General features: G+C 38.1%; 1 protein-coding gene across 2 annotated transcripts in view; it reads right to left on the bottom strand.

Moving 5' to 3' along the window:
• LOC108696776 (protein kinase C gamma type) overlaps positions 1–17,261 on the bottom strand; it is a 157,921-nt gene that overhangs the window by 75,864 nt on the left and 64,796 nt on the right. For both annotated transcript variants that reach the window (XM_018226413.2, XM_018226412.2), the window contains exon 3: positions 15,285–15,367. In XM_018226413.2, the coding sequence (XP_018081902.1) occupies positions 15,285–15,367 (83 nt within the window). The remainder of the gene's footprint in view (positions 1–15,284; positions 15,368–17,261) is intronic.

The following is a 17,261-nucleotide window of genomic DNA, read 5'->3' as shown; positions in this document are numbered from 1 at the left end:
TTATGTGATAAAAAGCCATGAGATTTCCTTCCCCAACCATAATTTGCTTATGCAAATTAGGATTAGGATTCGGATTCCGTTTGGCCGGGCAGAAGGATTCGGCCGAATCCGAATCTTGATGAAAAAGGCCGAATCCCAAACTGAATCCTGGAATCGGTATATCCCTAATAGATACACCTTCAGGATCTCAGCACTGTGACCTGGATCCTACATGTTGGATTAGGGAACTCACAAGAACAGGGCTCATTAGCTGTGAGCATCAGTCCTTCCCAGCTGTAAGACAAATGCATATGGGGTGTTTTGTAGTCCCAACCATTCACAAGAAAACAACTGCCAACTAGGATGTTGTGGGGTATGTTTCTGTCTATGTCTGAAATCATCAAAATGTCAGATTCGGTGATCTGCTTTGGCACAAAAAAAGTATTTACCGGTATGATATAAATTAGAAGAAGCATCTCATATTCAAATCAATACACTAATTTAATGGATTGAATCAAAATAGAGTATCATAAATGGAATTGTCAGGAATCATGCATGAATTTGTTCTTAAAGGAAAAGGAAATTCATCTTGCGGGTTCCAAATGTTAGGCACCCCCAAGTGATTGTATTGAACCCTGGGCCGGTGCTCCTATCAGCAGAAAACTGCACCGGCCCGAGGTTATTCCAGTGAGCACCACAAAGCGATCCTCTTTCATCTTCCTCTTTCTTTGCACGGCTGCACATGCGCAGTAGAACAAAAAGCCGAACTTTAACTAAAAAGTCAGCTATTTCATTCTACTGCGCATGTGCATGCGTCTGCCCCGGGAAATTTGAAGAAAGACGAAGCCAGAAGTGGATCACTCCGTGGTGCTCACTGGTATAACCCCCGGGCCGGTGCAGTTTTCTGCTGATAGGAGCACCAGCCCGGGGTTTCAGGTAAGTAAATACAATCACTTGGGGGTGTCTAACATTTGGCACCCCGAAGTGCAAGACGACTTTCCTTCTCCTTTAAGGGTACATTTTTTTCCTAATTTTTACTACAATGTAAAATTTCCTTGTTATCAACTATTTAGCAATTGGATTTGATTATTTCTATCATGGTGGTTCGTGTTTGTTGCAAAAACTGCCACCAGTTTTAACAGGGTGGCTCTCTCGAAACTACCTCTGGGAATTAAATCTCAGCAAAATTGCCAGGCCCCAGCCATTGATGCTGTGCAGTCCCTTAGAATTCATTTTTAATATGTGTCCTGCATTAAAGGAGACATCTGTTCTCTGTGTGCTCCAGCCTCTGATCCGCAGGAAAGCAGAAAGTACAGACTGCTCCCTTTCAGGGACTACAGGCTGAGCTTTAGACTTCTCACTTCAAAACCTCGGGAGACACATCTTTATGTGACCTTGCAGCTCGCTTCTCTTCTCACTGAAGAATTCCTGGAACTGAAACTGAGTCTTTCTTCAGTGTTACAGCAAGTTGGAGCGGCAGCAATTACTTTTGGGAGCAAGCTTTTGAAGTGTCAGTTTAAGAGAATATTTGGAGACATTTACAAATTTTTATAAAATATTGTACTTATATATACTTACAATATAGCTTATATGTTCATTCTGAATCTGGGTTTCTTCCTCAAGATCATGTACATTAAAACTTAAATCTGAGCAACAGTGGCAAAGCCATATTAGAAATACTGTATCTAAACTGGTAGCATGCCATGGTGGTTATGGGTTGGAAGTCTTTACTTGGTTTCTACCTAGCCTTTTAGGGGAGAGACAAAAAATATTACGTGCTCATTTATGGCCGCAGCCACAGCTGTGCTTGAGCAAAAATGGATTCAGTCTTTGAGAATATTGTCCTAATTCATTAACGATTTGTTTTTACCCTGTAAACACATTTGTAAAAGAACATATGCTCTACCATTTACATAAATCATGTAAGAGTATATTCAACAGGAATGTGCAAATAGAACAGAAAGAAAGGAAATAGAAATGGGGAAAATAAATGGGAGAAACTGTATATAAAACTGAGCTTTTATTTTGAACTTGAATTAAAAAAGGTAGCCAATTCCATCATTGATTGTGGACACATATCCTTGTACAGGTGTGGGACATATTATCCAGAATGCATATTATCCAGAATGCTCAGGACCTGGGGTTTTCTGGAAAACAGATCTTTCCATAATTTGGATTGTATCATAAGTTACTAAACATTAAACAAACCCAATAGGTTGGTTTTGTTTTCAATAAAGATTTAATATAGATTAGTTTGCATTAAATACAAGGTAGTGTTTTATTACTGCAGGTATGGGACCTATTATCTTTAATGCTGGGGACCTGGGGTATTCTGGATAATGGATCTTTCCATAATTTGGATCTTCATACCTTAAGTCTACTAGAACATTTAAACATTTGTAGGGGATCAGACAAATACTTCCCCTGTTTTTCTGTATCTGACATCATCCAGCCCAGTTACAGGCTGGAGAGCCAACCGATTGGCTGGGCGCCCCAGCGCATCATTAGGAGAGGGGGAGTGCCTGACTTTGGAGCCAAATGTACAGGGTTTCCGACAGAGCTTATAAAGGGATTCCTGCTGCAGCAGCCAGAGGGATCCAGATTTGTGGAGTGTGACAGTGCTGGTTGAAAGGATTTTCCAGGGAGAAGGATATAGAAAGGGCTGCATTTTCTCTGCTTTGGTAAAGTAAAGGCGAGACAGTTTTTAATTCCTGCCTGTGGATACTTTGGCCACTGTGTTTTCCCCTGGGTGAGGACAGGACTTGTTTGTGTATCTGCCAAGTGAGAGTGGCTACTACTTTCAAAGGGAAAGATACCTAAGGGCAGATAGCGCTATCCAGGGACATAAGGGCTCTTGGGGAACGGACATAGAACTGATTGGATTTATTATACATTTATCCACCCGGTGTGGAGTGTGGGACTGTGGCATTGAGAGACTGTGCCAGGGGTTGATAGTCCACACAGGTTCCCCTGTGTATGGGATCTTTTATCCAGAATGCTCGGGACCTGCGGTTTTCCAGATAAGGGATCTTTCTGTAATTTGGATCACCATACTTTAAGGGGGTTATTTATTAAACTTCAAATGTATCTGGTTGGGCTATTTAGGGCAAAAACACAAATTTCTTGAGATTAATGATGCTTCAAAAAGCCTGAATCCGAAAATCCAGCATCTTAGACCTGTTGAGGTCAGGTTTAAGTCAATGGCAGAGTTCCCTATCCCAATTGGAAGTAATTGCAGTCTGCTCTGGGTTTAGCTGAAAATCCGACCAATCTAGGTTTTTCAGGCAATGGGGACAAAAGTCCAAAAAAATCAAGCTATTTGGGTTTTCTCTCAATTTTATCGAGTTTTTGCCTGGTCCGATACATTTGAGTAATTTTAATGATAAATGAGACAAAATCGGGGACGGGAGTTTGGTCAAAGCTTTTTTTTTTACCAAAATAATGAGAAAAATTTGAGTTTTAGTAAATAAGTAAAGTCTACTAAAAATCATTTAAACATTAAATACACCCAATAGGATTGTTTTGCCTCCAATAAGTAGTAATTATATCTTAGTTGGGATCAAGTACAAGCTCCTGTTTTATTATTACAGAGAAAAAGGAAATCATTTTTTAAATTTGAATGAATTATTTGATTACATTGGAGCTTATTAGGAGCTTTCTGGATAACGGGTTCCAGATAACAGATCTCATACCTGTAGCAGCACCCTTGCACCTTGCTGATTGCTTAGTCTATGGCTCATACCCTTTACATATGTTTTTTCAGCTCCCCCAAATATAAAATATTAGTCGCCTTCCATGGACTAATGAGCCCTAGCATTTTCTTGGGGTTTTTTTCTGTCTATGATCAGTGAAATGGAAGTGTTTTGAGTGATTTGCTGCAATTATCATAGCAAGTAAGCAAACTGATGCTCCGGCTCTAAACCTTATCATTACAGTGATCATTGGTTGTTCTTTTGCACAAGTAATAAGTCAACCGCCCAACCATGCACACTGACTGCCTATTAATGACTCCCCTGCTCTGCAGCCTCTGACAGTTTGCCCCCACTCTGTTTCAGCAAGGCTCCCTTCTTGTAGCCATTGTGTGGAAAAGTCCTCTAGAAACAATAGGCGCTGTTGCCTTGAAGTCATTATTTTGCAGGGAGATCCAGTTGCTAGGACAGACCGTCAATAGAACTGATCACAGTGTCAACAGAAAACAAGCTGCTGCAAATGTCACATGGTAAATACACTCTGTAATTGGGTTTTTATCCACATTTATTGCCTCTATAAGACTCAGCCTTCATAGTAGAATGTATTATTATTTTAGTTCAATAAAACCAGGCTGAAACATTAGCACAGTCACAAACTATCTGCCTCACCAGTGAGATTTGCGAATTTATCAAAATGTTACTATTGAGTTTATTTTGAGTTTATTTAAAGGACAAGGAAAGTCTAAAATAGAATAAGACTAGAAATGCTGTATTTTGTATACTAAACATAAACTTACTGCACCACAAGCCTAATCAAACAAATGATTTATGTTTCAAAGTTGGCCACAGGGGGTCACCATCTTGTAACATTGTTATACATCTTTACAAGACCAAGACTGTGCACATGCTCAATGTGGTCTGGGCTGCTTAGGGATCGTCATTAATTATCAAAACAGGTAAACAAACAAAGCTGCTTGAGTTCTGCATGGCTGGGAAGTAAAGTGACGGCCCCCCCTGCTGATTGTTTCCCTGCAGAGCAGTTAGGGACCATCTGACAATTCATATCCACAGCAGTAAATGAAGGGAGAATTTCACTGCATACAGTCAGGTTTCTTATAAAAACGGTACACCTTTTTTAATTAAAGTATATTGGAGATAGGTTTCTTTTTTTTTTCATTAAAGAAAGTAAAAATGGGATTTTATTTTTTTGCCTTTACATGCCCTTTAAACCTTGATTTTTTCTGGTCGAGTATTATTAGGGGGGGAAACTAGACGTTTTAGTGGAAAAATAAAATGCAAATTTTTAGCGATTTATCATACCCCAAAACTGCTCAAAATCCAAATCCGATAATACTCCATGTCAAACCTGTCCAGGTCATGTAGAAGTCAATGGCAGATGTCCCTGAAGTTCTTCCTTGACATCGTGATCTGTGCTGGATAATCCGAAAAACTTTGGGTTTTTGTCCAAAAATCCAAAAAAGACGAGTTTCTGGAGCGGTTCATCGCAATATACAAATTGACTCTCAATTTTCTGGTGACGTTTTGTGTATAATTTAGTGGAAGGGAGTTCAGTCGACTGTGTTTTCAGAAAAAAATTAGCTACATTTGACGTTTAGAAAATGTTTAAATAATTTTTTTTAGTGGCTGATTTACTAAAACTCAAATTGATCTGTTTGTTTTTTATGAAAACAAAGTCAACCAAACTCCCTTCCACATATAGAACTCATTTATCAATGATTTTCCTAAAAAATAAAATCAGAGTGGTAAAATCTTGCGGCAAAATCGAACGTCAATTTGTATCATACGGTTGATACTTTGAAGTCTCGATTTTATCAAACTTTTGCTGCTAAAACTCAACTTTTTTAGATTATCCAGCGCAGATCACAATGATAAGAAACAGCTTTAGGGATATCTGCCATTAACGTTTATATGACCTCGACAGGTTTGAGATGGCGTATTTTCGGATTCGGCTTTTTACCAGCTTTGGGGTATGATAAATTTAAAATAAAATTTCAGTTTTCCCCCTAAAAACCTCGACCAGAAAAACTGAGGAGCTTTCTGGATAATGGGTGTCCAGATAACAGATCCCATACCTGTAGTTGGTTTTTTTCCAAAAAAATGCACCTCCCGAGTGCTAATCCACCCATAACTGGGTACAGAAATACATATAATGTGCAAGTGCCCCAGTTCACTCATTTTGCACATGCATGTGACCTAAGAATGGTTGGGCACATCCACCACTCCTATGTCCCTTGCGTGCACACAATGAGCAAGCTGAGAATTACACTCATTTTGCACATGTGTGTCACCAAACTTGGCCACACACTGGGAACTCCCTTTTGGTGCAGGTGACAAATTTCTCTCTATGAGCATTTTTTTGCACAAAACAGAATTAAATATTAGTACACACCTCCGGTAAAGGAAACAAGTCTCCCATGATAGGTAACCTCAAATACTGTGACTAGACAAATGCATTGATGGAGGCACAAGTGCCCTTTCATTTAGCCAGGTAGTGTTGCATCAGTAGTATAAAAAAAATAATACTTCTCTTATTACTTCTCTTATTAGCACTGGTTGTTGCAGCTTTGTAAAATCGAAGAACACCTTCTGCATTTAGAAATTCTAATTTTGGAACATGAAAGTGACAAGGCATATTTTAACTTTAACTTGCTAGAAATTAATTTTTTCCCTTAGTGCAGCAATGCCCAACCAATTGGTTTCCTTTTAATGCAAATTAAATCTACCACATCAGGCCCCCAGGTAGAACCTCAGAGGAAGCTCTTTTTACCTACACTACATACAGATTTAGAAACAGAGGGCATCCAAGACAAGTGTTTTTTTTAACAATATATATATAGTTCATTACCTGATGCAATTAAGAAACTCTTAGAAGAGTCCTTCTCATTAATTAGGTCTTTGAAATTAAATATATCTCAAGAGGAAGTAGATGCGGTTGATCTCCAAATGCCAACATGATGTTCATGTTCAAGATAGGGCTGTTGTAGAAATTCCGGAACCAGAGATCACTTGGAGTATAAGACAGTTTATGTGACACAATCGCCGTGGATTCTGAACTCACAAAGAGTTATAACCCCGAACAAAAAAAAAATCACAGGGTATGACATGAGAACATACAAGTATGGGAGTAAAATGAAGTTACCATTGGGAGAGCATAGAAATATCGCTCCACGGCACAGAAAAACAAAGAACTGATCTGACAGCCAAACAGGTGGCTCTACCCTCAAGGCCAGGGTTCTAGTAACCAAGGCCAATATCTGGGAATTTTTAACAAAACTGTGTCATCTTTGAACCATGAAACTAAGATATAATTACAGTAATCCTTATTGGCAGCAAAACCAGCCTATTGGTTTTATTTAATGCTTTTATGATTAGTTGAAAACTACATCCTGTGATATTAAAGGCTTAAATTCTGTTTAGCTAATTTATTAATAATTTACTCATTTTCGAACTGGAATTTTTAAAGAAAAAAAAAAACGAGAAAAAAAAGAATCCCAATAAATTCAATCGAGTTTTCTTATATTTTCAGAAAAAAAATGTAAAAACTCAACTGTTTGTATTTGTTACCGAGTATGCTTAGAAATGTAGAGTCGTATTGAAATGAACACCATTTCTATAAATTTTTCAAAGGTTAAGGGCAAACATATAGGTATGGGACCTGTAATCCACAATGCCTGGTGTTTTCTGAATGATGGATCTTTCCTTAATTTGAATCATAAAACCGAATGATACGAATTTTTCTGACTTTACTCTCGAATTGCACATTTTTTTCAAGTTATCACCTGAAAATCCCGAATTTTTGGGCTGAACTTTGAAATTGGAATAGGGACATCTGCCATTGGCTTATAGATGACCTCGGCAGGTTCGAAAAGTCGGGTTTTTGGATTTGGGCTTTTTGCAGAATCTGGGTATAACCCATCTTGAAAAATTTTAGTTTTTGCCCCAAAAAGCTTGACCAGAAAAGATTGAGGTTTAGTAAATAACCCCCTAATGTTACTGAAATTACCATACATATGAGGATTACAATGGAGCGCTTTAAATAGTCCAGTATGTTACACCATATTTTACTAGGTTTTTGTTTTTGTACCATTTTATATTTTACATCGCTTTCCAAATATGTTTTTACATAATGGAGCTGCCTGCCATGTTTCTTGGACAAAGCACAGGGGCCAAATGATATTCAAACAGAAAGGCTGGATCAAAGACGCAGATGCAAAGACTCTTTTCTCTGTGATGTGTAGCATCAAAGCAAGAGCTAGTATGAATTCCACCTGAATCAATCTACTGTTATTGGGCAATGGACATAAATAGCATTTCAACATCAAGCCATTGTTTTGAAGCAGGAGATTCACATAAATCACTCTTTCATGTGCCGCATTCATAACTAAGAGCTAAATGGTGGAAATGTTCTCCTCCCTGAGACTCTGCTAAATAAAGGAACAAATAGAAGATTCTTCCTTAACAAGGTAAGTAGGGGTGTGCTGTTTCTACTGTATCTATTTATGGATACCTATTTATTAACAAAACTCCTTGGTATAATTTCCAGATAGATGGGATGAGCTACACAGGTAAAATAAATTATTTTGCCTCCTCCAGTCCTACACTGGATGATAATAATTTTGCTGCTTCACTATACATTTTAAACAGGGATTTAGCTACTTATTTATCAAGTCTCATTTACATGGTTTTAATGGTTTTTTGATACCACGACTAAATTCACAAATTCTAAGGGGGTTATTTATCAAGGTCTGAATATTCAAACCTCAAATAATTTGTGGTTTTTGGAGGAAAAAAAAACTATGAATCTTTGGTGATTTATTAAAGTCCGATGGTCTAAAAACTCAGAATCCAAAACCCCAGCATCTAAAAGCTCTCGAGGTCCCGTATAAATCAATGGGAACGGTACCAGTGTCTGTGCTGATGTCCGTACAGATATCCGATGAGTTCCTGGTTTCTGCGCAAAAAACTCTGAAAACTTTTTTGGAGATTTCAGAGTTTTTTGCACAGAAACCACAAACAATTCAGAGTTTTTACGGGGAAAGCTCTGAAGTTTTCCCCACCCTATTTTTTCTGGCTTTTTTCTTCATAAATCAGGTCCATTCGGGCAATCTGAGTTGGAGATAAATTCGGACCTTGATAAATAACCCCCTAAAACTATGAATGTTGTTAGATTTAGTAAAGAATCCAAAATAATAAAGTAGGGATGGAAAATTATGCTGAAGGATGCACTAAAAAATAAAAAACTCAGACAATTCCTAGCAAAAAAAATTACAAAAACCTCTAAAAGCCCAAATTGATTTAGAGCGGTCCAATAGGATCAGTGCGACTCCCACTGAATCTCATTTTTTACTTGGCAAAGTTTTGTATTAAAGTTTTTCATGAATTTTACACTTCATAGAGCTTTTTTAAAAAAACACAAATTTTTAGAGATTCATGGAAAAAATTTAAATTCTATTGTAAGTAAATGGGCTCCAAAGTCTGTTACTGCTAGCATTCTCTGGCTCTGAGATTGTGCTCTTGCTACAAGAGGTGGTTGTGTCCTGTATAGGTCAGTTCAATGACTGTGAGTCAATGTTTGCACTGTATGTATACTAGTTTGACCAGCAATGGATGATCTTGTCTGTAGTTCTTTGAAGGGAACATTTCCTATGTTTAGATATGTTCCCTACAAGAATTCACTCTATAGTAAATTTATAGAAAATAGTGGTTTTACAACATTCCTCTCATTATTATAATGAATTGGGAAATCATATTGTTGAAACTGATGTGTTTTAAAAATAATATTAGTCCCAAAAAGGGGTTGGGCTTTCACACAATGAGCAATAATTTGGGGAAACAGTGGTGTAGTGATATGCGGGCCAGCCAAACATCAGCACACAGTTTGCAGGTTAAGATTGTTGGTCCCCATGCTGGCATCTTCTTCCAGCAGCATCTATTTATAGATGCACACCTGCCCCACCCCATTTCATGGTGTCAGAGATGGGTGTGTAAGGGGTTCAAATGTGAATTCTTATGTATAATTAGTTTGGCCAATAGGTGGCAGTGAGTCCTATGTAAACTATGGAATATAAAGTTGTTGGTAGTGAAAAGTGAATAAAGAAAACAGGAACAGGAAATGGTTGACCATTTAGTTTTGTTCAATGTCAGGGAGAGGTGAGAAGCAAGAATGATGCCACAATATACCTGTTAAGAAGAAGTCACCACACTAAACTTGAACTGTTTATGAGAAAAGTTTCAAAGTTACAGGTGGATTGGACTCTGATCTCTAAATAGAAGTGCTGGGCTAAAGGGTATTTAGAGAGTGTTTGAAGTTTTGGGCAGACGTGGAAGTTCCAGAGGCGGGCAGAAGCCAGAGAGAATTCTTTTCAAACTGCCTTCTCAAGTGATTAGAAAGATACCCCAAATGAAACTACATATGACATAGACATGGGATATTTTTAAAAAAAGGAAGAAAGAAAGAACCTTGTTTGTGACTGTATTTTGCCTTTAGTGTTTATAAATAACCCCCACTTCTCTGGATGGTATATCAATTAACTTGAATGGATTACTTCTTCATCTCAATTCATTCACCACTTGATTGACAACGGTAATCTGGCCCTACACCCTGTGATAAATAAATGTAAAGTGCTTTACAACCAATAAAAAATTGATTGTCGCTACACTGGCTCTGTGTGTTTTTTTAAATGGAATGTTCTGGTGTTAAAACGTAAAACAATTGATTTTTAAAATTCCTAATATTGTATCAATTAATTGATTAATTACAGTTGATCCAATTCAATTATAAAGTGCCTTTGCTGCATTAGTTGATTAAACACCTTTTAATTCGTTTGTCATAGCAATTAATGAAATGACTTCAAAAAGTGACCAGTGCTGAGATTTCATCAGTTAAAAATTAAAAAACTAGTGTTTCTCAATTGGAGGTTCGCCCAGCTGCTCCTTGAGAATAAGTGAGGAACTGAAAAAAAAGATAGTTGGTGGAGTTGCTCCCAAGAAATCTAACTGTATTTTTTCTAGGTCCCTAGGAGCACCACAAAGTGGGAGAAGGCAAAAATTGGAGGGCTGTGGTCTCGTTTTTTAAAAACTTTTCTATCTTAGTAGAAAAGGCTATTTAACCCTAAAAAACTGCAAACCCTTCAGTTCTTGGAGAGAAAACAGATTTAAGATAAAGTTGTAGAAAAGATAACTGTTTTTTTTTTTTTTTAAATTAGTGCAATCTCTATTCACCGAAGTGAAATAATTAATAAAAGCAAAAAGAGTCGTGTCTCGCCCTATTAAAATCAATTGTCTTACGTTTTAACACCAGAATATTCCATTTAAAAAAACACACAGAGCCGGTGTAGCGACAATCAATATTGGTTGTAAAAATTAAGCACAAGTACTTTGTATTTATTTCTCACAGGGTGTAGGGCCAGATTACCGTTGTCAATCAAGTGGTGAATGAATTGAGATGAAGAAGTAATCTATTCACGTTAATTGATATACCATCCAGAGAAGTAGGGGTTATTTATAACCACTAAAGGCAATATACAGTCAAAAACAAGGTTCTTTCTTTCTTCCTTTTTTAAAAATTCAACTTTTTATTAGGGATGCACCGAATCTACTATTTTGGATTCGGCCGAACCCCTGAATCGTTCGCAAAAGATTTGGCCAAATACCGAACCGAATCTGAACCCTAATTTGCATATGCAAATTAGGGGTGGGAAGGGGAAAACATTTTTTACTTCCTTGCTTTCTTACAAAAAGTCACGCGATTTCCCTCCCCACCCCTAATTTGCATATGTAAATTAGGATTCGGATTCGGTTCGGCCGGGCAGATGGATTCGGGCGAATCCGAATCCTGCTGAAAAAGGCCGACTCCCGAACCGAATCCTGGATCCGGTGCATCCCTACTTTTTATCCTTGTGTGTTCTGTAGTTTTAGGAGACAATTTAACAAAGAAAGTTAGTGAAACCCTATTATAGACATGGGATAAACAACCTTTACATGTACATTCCAAAAAAGAAAGGAGCAGGAGGTTACGTTAAGCTGAACCCAGGAACATTACTCTTTTCTTCAAGAACCCAGCACAGTAAAACAACCCCCAATCGCTATAGGAGCTTCAGAGAATACTCCTCGATATCAGGGGGAGAAAATAAAATGATAATAGATTGCAAAGGTGCTCAGGGGAGCTTTTCCACATGCCTTTTAGTACGGATGCTTGGAAGGCAGTCATTAAAAAATACTTTTCTATTACAGAAATCCCTGGCATGATAGATTTATGTGATGTGCCAGTAATTATGCTTTCCTGTGTTGATAAAAATGATATTATATTTTTTTGGCAGGGATCCCTATAACATAAGGTAACATTTGCTGTTGCTGCCAAGGCTTAGTACCTTCGGCTCGGAAAATCGGAAACGAACAGAGATGAGAGAATTTATTAGCCTGCGCCGAGATTGGGTTCAAATGGCAATACGTGACGCAAGTTGACGTGAAAACATTTCTGGTGCCGATCGGGAACTTGAATGGAATCAGTGCAACTGGTACAATTCATGGTTGCCAAAGGGATCATCTCAAACTCCTAGAAACAGGTGGCATCAACCATTCATAGGAAGCTATTTGGAAAGGTCTTGCAGCATTAATCTCATAAAAGTGGTGTTTACGCTAAGGAACGTCAATTTTACCTTGATTTCCTAAAAAAAATTCTCCTTGTATTTGTAATATAGAGAGATTGGTAGTAAATATAACATGATTTTCATTTTGCTTAAGCGAATGTTAAGCTCATTTTGAGAAGATGAAATTCCCCTATACTTATACCATATGGTAAAGGGAATGAAAATTCTTGAGTCCTGTCCATTATGAAACATGGCTACATTTTCAACCTTCCACCTGATTTAGACTTGTCAGTGCAGAAATGCAGGATTTACAGGAAGGCGGGGCTCGAAACGGATAACGGTTATGGCTGAGCATAACTGGGTGTGGTCAGGGCTGATAAAGGTGGGGCCTAAACATCCCGATTCATTTTTAATATGAAATGCATGTGGTTTTTGCTTGTTTACCTTGCACATATCTTTTCTACAAATAGCAACTGTAAATACAGGCCATCATGGTGAAGACTGCATTAACGAGTCGTTGTGGTCTTCACACTAATGGGTCCACTCGACTCCATCTTTTAACCTGTCCTATCAATATTTGGTCAATTATCAGCCAGATATCAGGCAGGCCCGTCAGAAGGCTCCATGCACTGATCAACAAGCTGCCAACTCCAGAAAGGCAGAATAAGCAGCTTTAAATATGGCCATCTTTACTTGCAGTAGACTAACCATAATAAATGGTCAATGGTTTACTATTGGTTCTTGTCTATTAGCGCTGTAAATTCTTCAGCAGGTGGCACCTGATTCCATTATAGAAATCCTAATTGTGTTCATTGCTTCATCTCCCTAACAGCTAACCTGACATGTTATTACTATTTAATTTCAAGTAGTACCTTCTTAATAGCTTCCATTTCCCTCCCAAAATTTTGTAAAGTTTCGACCTGGCACCTCTCCATTTATATCACACCTTCCTACAATAAGGCCAAGGGCAAAATAAAACTGGTGCAGGGAACCAGCATTAACTGAGCGGCAGTCCCACCATTAATAATGAAAATTCAGAAATGGGACAGCAGCCACCAGGGAAGGATTAGAAAAAGGCTTAAAATTAAAGAACGACCAAGAAATAACAGCAGAGATTAACATAAACCAAGGAGGCATCTTAGGTCACTGCCGATATTACAGTATAAAGAGTCCAATGAGAAAATCCAGACGTAAATGTGGGTTCAATGACAATTAAGCAATTTAGTCCCTTGTTCAATTACTTCATAGCAATACAAGCAATGTATAATCATATGTACTTAATGCAAAGCTGGAGTTTAGTTCATTGGGTCTCTCCTTTCATGTAACACATTCATCACCAAATTATGAGCAATAAATGTAATCTTTAAATGTTATAGGAGGAGGTCAATAGCTACCGCCAGCTTTAAAGGCTTCTTGCTCTTTCCAAATTTCAAATAGGGGTCACTGACCCCATCTAAAAACAAATGCTCTGTAATGCTACAACATTTATTTTTATTGCTACTTTTTACTCATCGTCTATTCAGATGTGGTGCGGGTGCTTTACTGGTCAATAGGTTGCCTAAAGGTTCCATGGGCTTCTGTATGACATTATCATGTGAATATATTTCTAAATATTGTGTCCTTTTTCAGCTGAGGTAACCGACGTCCTTATTGCTACACTGCAACATTAAACCCTTTGCACTCTGGTAAACACCTGTGTTGTGACCACCATCTAATTCCTGGGTTTGTTGACAGTTTGGAAGCTAGACTTGATGTTATAAATCCCAATATTACATCAATTGTGCATCCCAAAATGCAATGTAAAATTCATACCTCCCTATATTCCCAAAAATACTGCATTATGGGTAAAAATGATTATTTGCACCATCAAATGTATTCTGCGTGTTGCACTTGTGTTCATTAATGACCCGTAATGTAACCATACCTCTACTGCTAGTGCTCTATTTTGGTGCTGTCACCCACTGAACAAACATTAACTTCATTCACTAGAAATGGTTTTGCAGCCTCCGACCTTGTTGTAAACCGGCACCATGCTAAGGACCCCACTTTTGGACCCTGCTCACAGATGGTAGCTTTAGGAGATAGGTCAATGACCAGGAGGCGCCATTTTTGCACAGGGATCCTATATTTATTAATTAATTAATTATTTAATATTAATTAAAATCCGAAAAAAATGTATTTTAAAATAAATTTTTAGTGAAAAAAATATATAATTTTTCGGGATTTATTATACCCCGAGGATCAGACCTGGCGAGGTTGTATATAAGTCAAAGGGAGAAGTCCCAAAGCTAATCTGATCTGCGCTGGTTTCGTGCACTAATTTCATGGTTTGCGGGCAAAATCGGAAAATTTTCAGGTGGAAAAGCCGACAAATTTGTAAGAAACTGGAATTATATATTGATAAATAAGAGAAAATAAACCCGTGTGGATTTGGGCAGAGTATATTTCAGAAAATGAGATAAATATGGATTTTGATAAATGACCCCCTATGTGTTTAACGGCACCAGAGAACTTTTACAGAAACTGATATGAATAATTGTGCCTTCATTGTGCACATTGCAATCTTACTTCTGTTCATGTTGAAAAGAAAATGATAATTGCTATTGTTTAACTGGAAGAGAAAAGAAATATTCAAAACAGCAACATTCATCTGTGAGATTCAGTGTCGGACTGGCCCACAGGGATACCAGGAAAAGTCACGGTGGGCTCAGGAGTCAGTGGGCCCTTTTGCTGCTAATCATTTATCAGATTTCATAGTCATTCCCTATTTATATGAGAAAAAGAGGCTAAATAGAAGGAATAATCAATTATAGTATGTAAAGAAAAGAGACTAGGAGAATAGAGGTTGAGTGAGGAGAAGAAGAATAAGACCAGGGGCCCACTCTCAGTACTAAAGTTTTTTTGGTGGGCCCTGGGTCAAAGGCTTTTGGGTGGGTCCCTGGTGTCCCAGTCCGACAGTGGTGAGATTGATATACTGTATGTATATATATATAGGCTTTATACTTACATCTGAATGTGGGCCTTTGCCAGCTCCTGGACATTCAAAAGTGACAAATTCATGGCATCGTTTATGAACCACAAAACTGCAAACTGGGGGAAAAAGGAAATATTGTTATGGTATGACCACATTGAGTACAAATGGCACAGAGACTGTCAGAAGAAAAAAAATAATATTGTCCATGTATTCAATGACCCTTATTTAAACATATGTTTCCAAGTTCTTTCGTTACCAAAGGTGAGTTTCCAGTAAAAGTCCAGGGGGTGGCACTTTTGCACAGGACAGAAGTCTACCTATCTATAAGTGCCTACCTATAAAACATACTTCCCACAATACATAATTGCATTCCACCAAATGTTACTTTCTGCACTGAAGTTTACTGGAAAATGTACCAAAGTTGAAAAAACAGGGGTGACTGGAGCTGCCCTTGAAACATATATTATGAAGATTTTGGTGCAAAACAGGATCAGACGGAAGCATTGGGAGTCAACCAGGGCTGCAATATAAATGGCCCTCCAGGCAGTCACCAGGGGCCCCTGGTTCGAAACTACCATTCCAACCATGTGCAAACGCCAACACGATGGGGCATAAGTGTTTTTTGGGGGGGCAGCCGATCGGGGAGCAGGTCTGGTCCGGCGGGGGCCCATGAGGGCCAGGGTCCACCTGGTGCAAAAGTTTAAACCAAATTGGCCCAACATGCACCTTTAAGGGGTGGTTCACCTCTACATTAACTGTTAGTATATTATAGAATGGCTAATTCTAAGCAACTTCTCGGTTGGCTTTGATTTTTTGTCTTTTTCTTCTGACTCTTTCCAGCTTTCAAATGAGAAGGTGCTAAATAAATAGCTCCCTCGCTTCACTGCGCCCTCTGCTCAGTGCCTTGCACCAGATTTTCAATGTGATACAAGGCACAGATTGCAATGCACTATGAGTATGGGGCACGTGCTTAATGTATGGTGTGCTAAGGATTACAGTTTTACATCCATCAGCACCCTAGCACTTGCACCTTACCTATAGTAAAGGTATCCTTTAATTTTTCATATTTTCAACAGAAACTGTAGCTATCCTACAGTAAAATAAGAAACTTTTCATTATACATTAAAGGAAAACTATACCCCCCAAACAATGTACAGTAGGTCTCTATAAAAAGATATTGCATAAAACAGCTCATATGTAAAACCCTGCTTCATGTAAATAAACCATTTTCATAATAATATACTTTTCTAGTAGTATGTGCCATTGGGTAATCATAAATAGAAAATTGCCGTTTTAAAAAATAAGGGCCACCCCCTGGGATCTTATGATTCACAGTGCACATAAACAAACCAACAAACTATACTTGTTAGGTCCCCTAAGCCAATTACCAGACAGAGTTCTGTCTTTTGCTTCCACACTTCTTCCTGTTACAGTTAGAGCTGCAATATTTCTGGTCAGGTGATCTCTGAGGCAGCACACAGACCATCACAAAATGGTGGTTCAAGGCAAGATTTACTTAAATATATATACCAGGTTGGTAAGATTCTTTAATATGCCACTTAATTTGATATAAACTATCTATCGCTTAAGTGTTCATTTTGTGGGTATAGTTTTCCTTTAACTTTTTGTTCTCTACCATTTCAAACTACAGTACATGTTAAAACAAGAAAGACTGCTGGTCTACTGAGCAAAGCAGAAGCCAATGGGAAATAGTTTTTTTCCAGAGAAAGGCCTACGCATTTCATGCCATTGGGCTCAAAAGAGAGAAGCGCCGACCCTCTAGAAAGAGAACTGGAGCGCCTTCTTATTTAACATGCAGGAGAGAATAAGCAGCTCTATTTTTATGGTATAGATCAAAAATTGGTCTGTATTCTAAAATGCTTATTTTGCTCTATAGTAGAAAAGCAAGTTTGCATATTTCTGACTACAGAACCTGTTTACAAAGCCTTCACCGTTTTGACTGTTGTAGCTATAGCTGTAATTATACAGTAATACAATAATGGCTTCTCT

Source organism: Xenopus laevis, chromosome 7L (assembly GCF_017654675.1).
Source record: "Xenopus laevis strain J_2021 chromosome 7L, Xenopus_laevis_v10.1, whole genome shotgun sequence".
In the NCBI taxonomy this organism is placed as follows: domain Eukaryota; kingdom Metazoa; phylum Chordata; class Amphibia; order Anura; family Pipidae; genus Xenopus; species Xenopus laevis.
The sequence above is the reverse complement of the archived record's forward strand: the minus strand, read 5'-3'. Positions and strand labels throughout refer to the sequence as shown.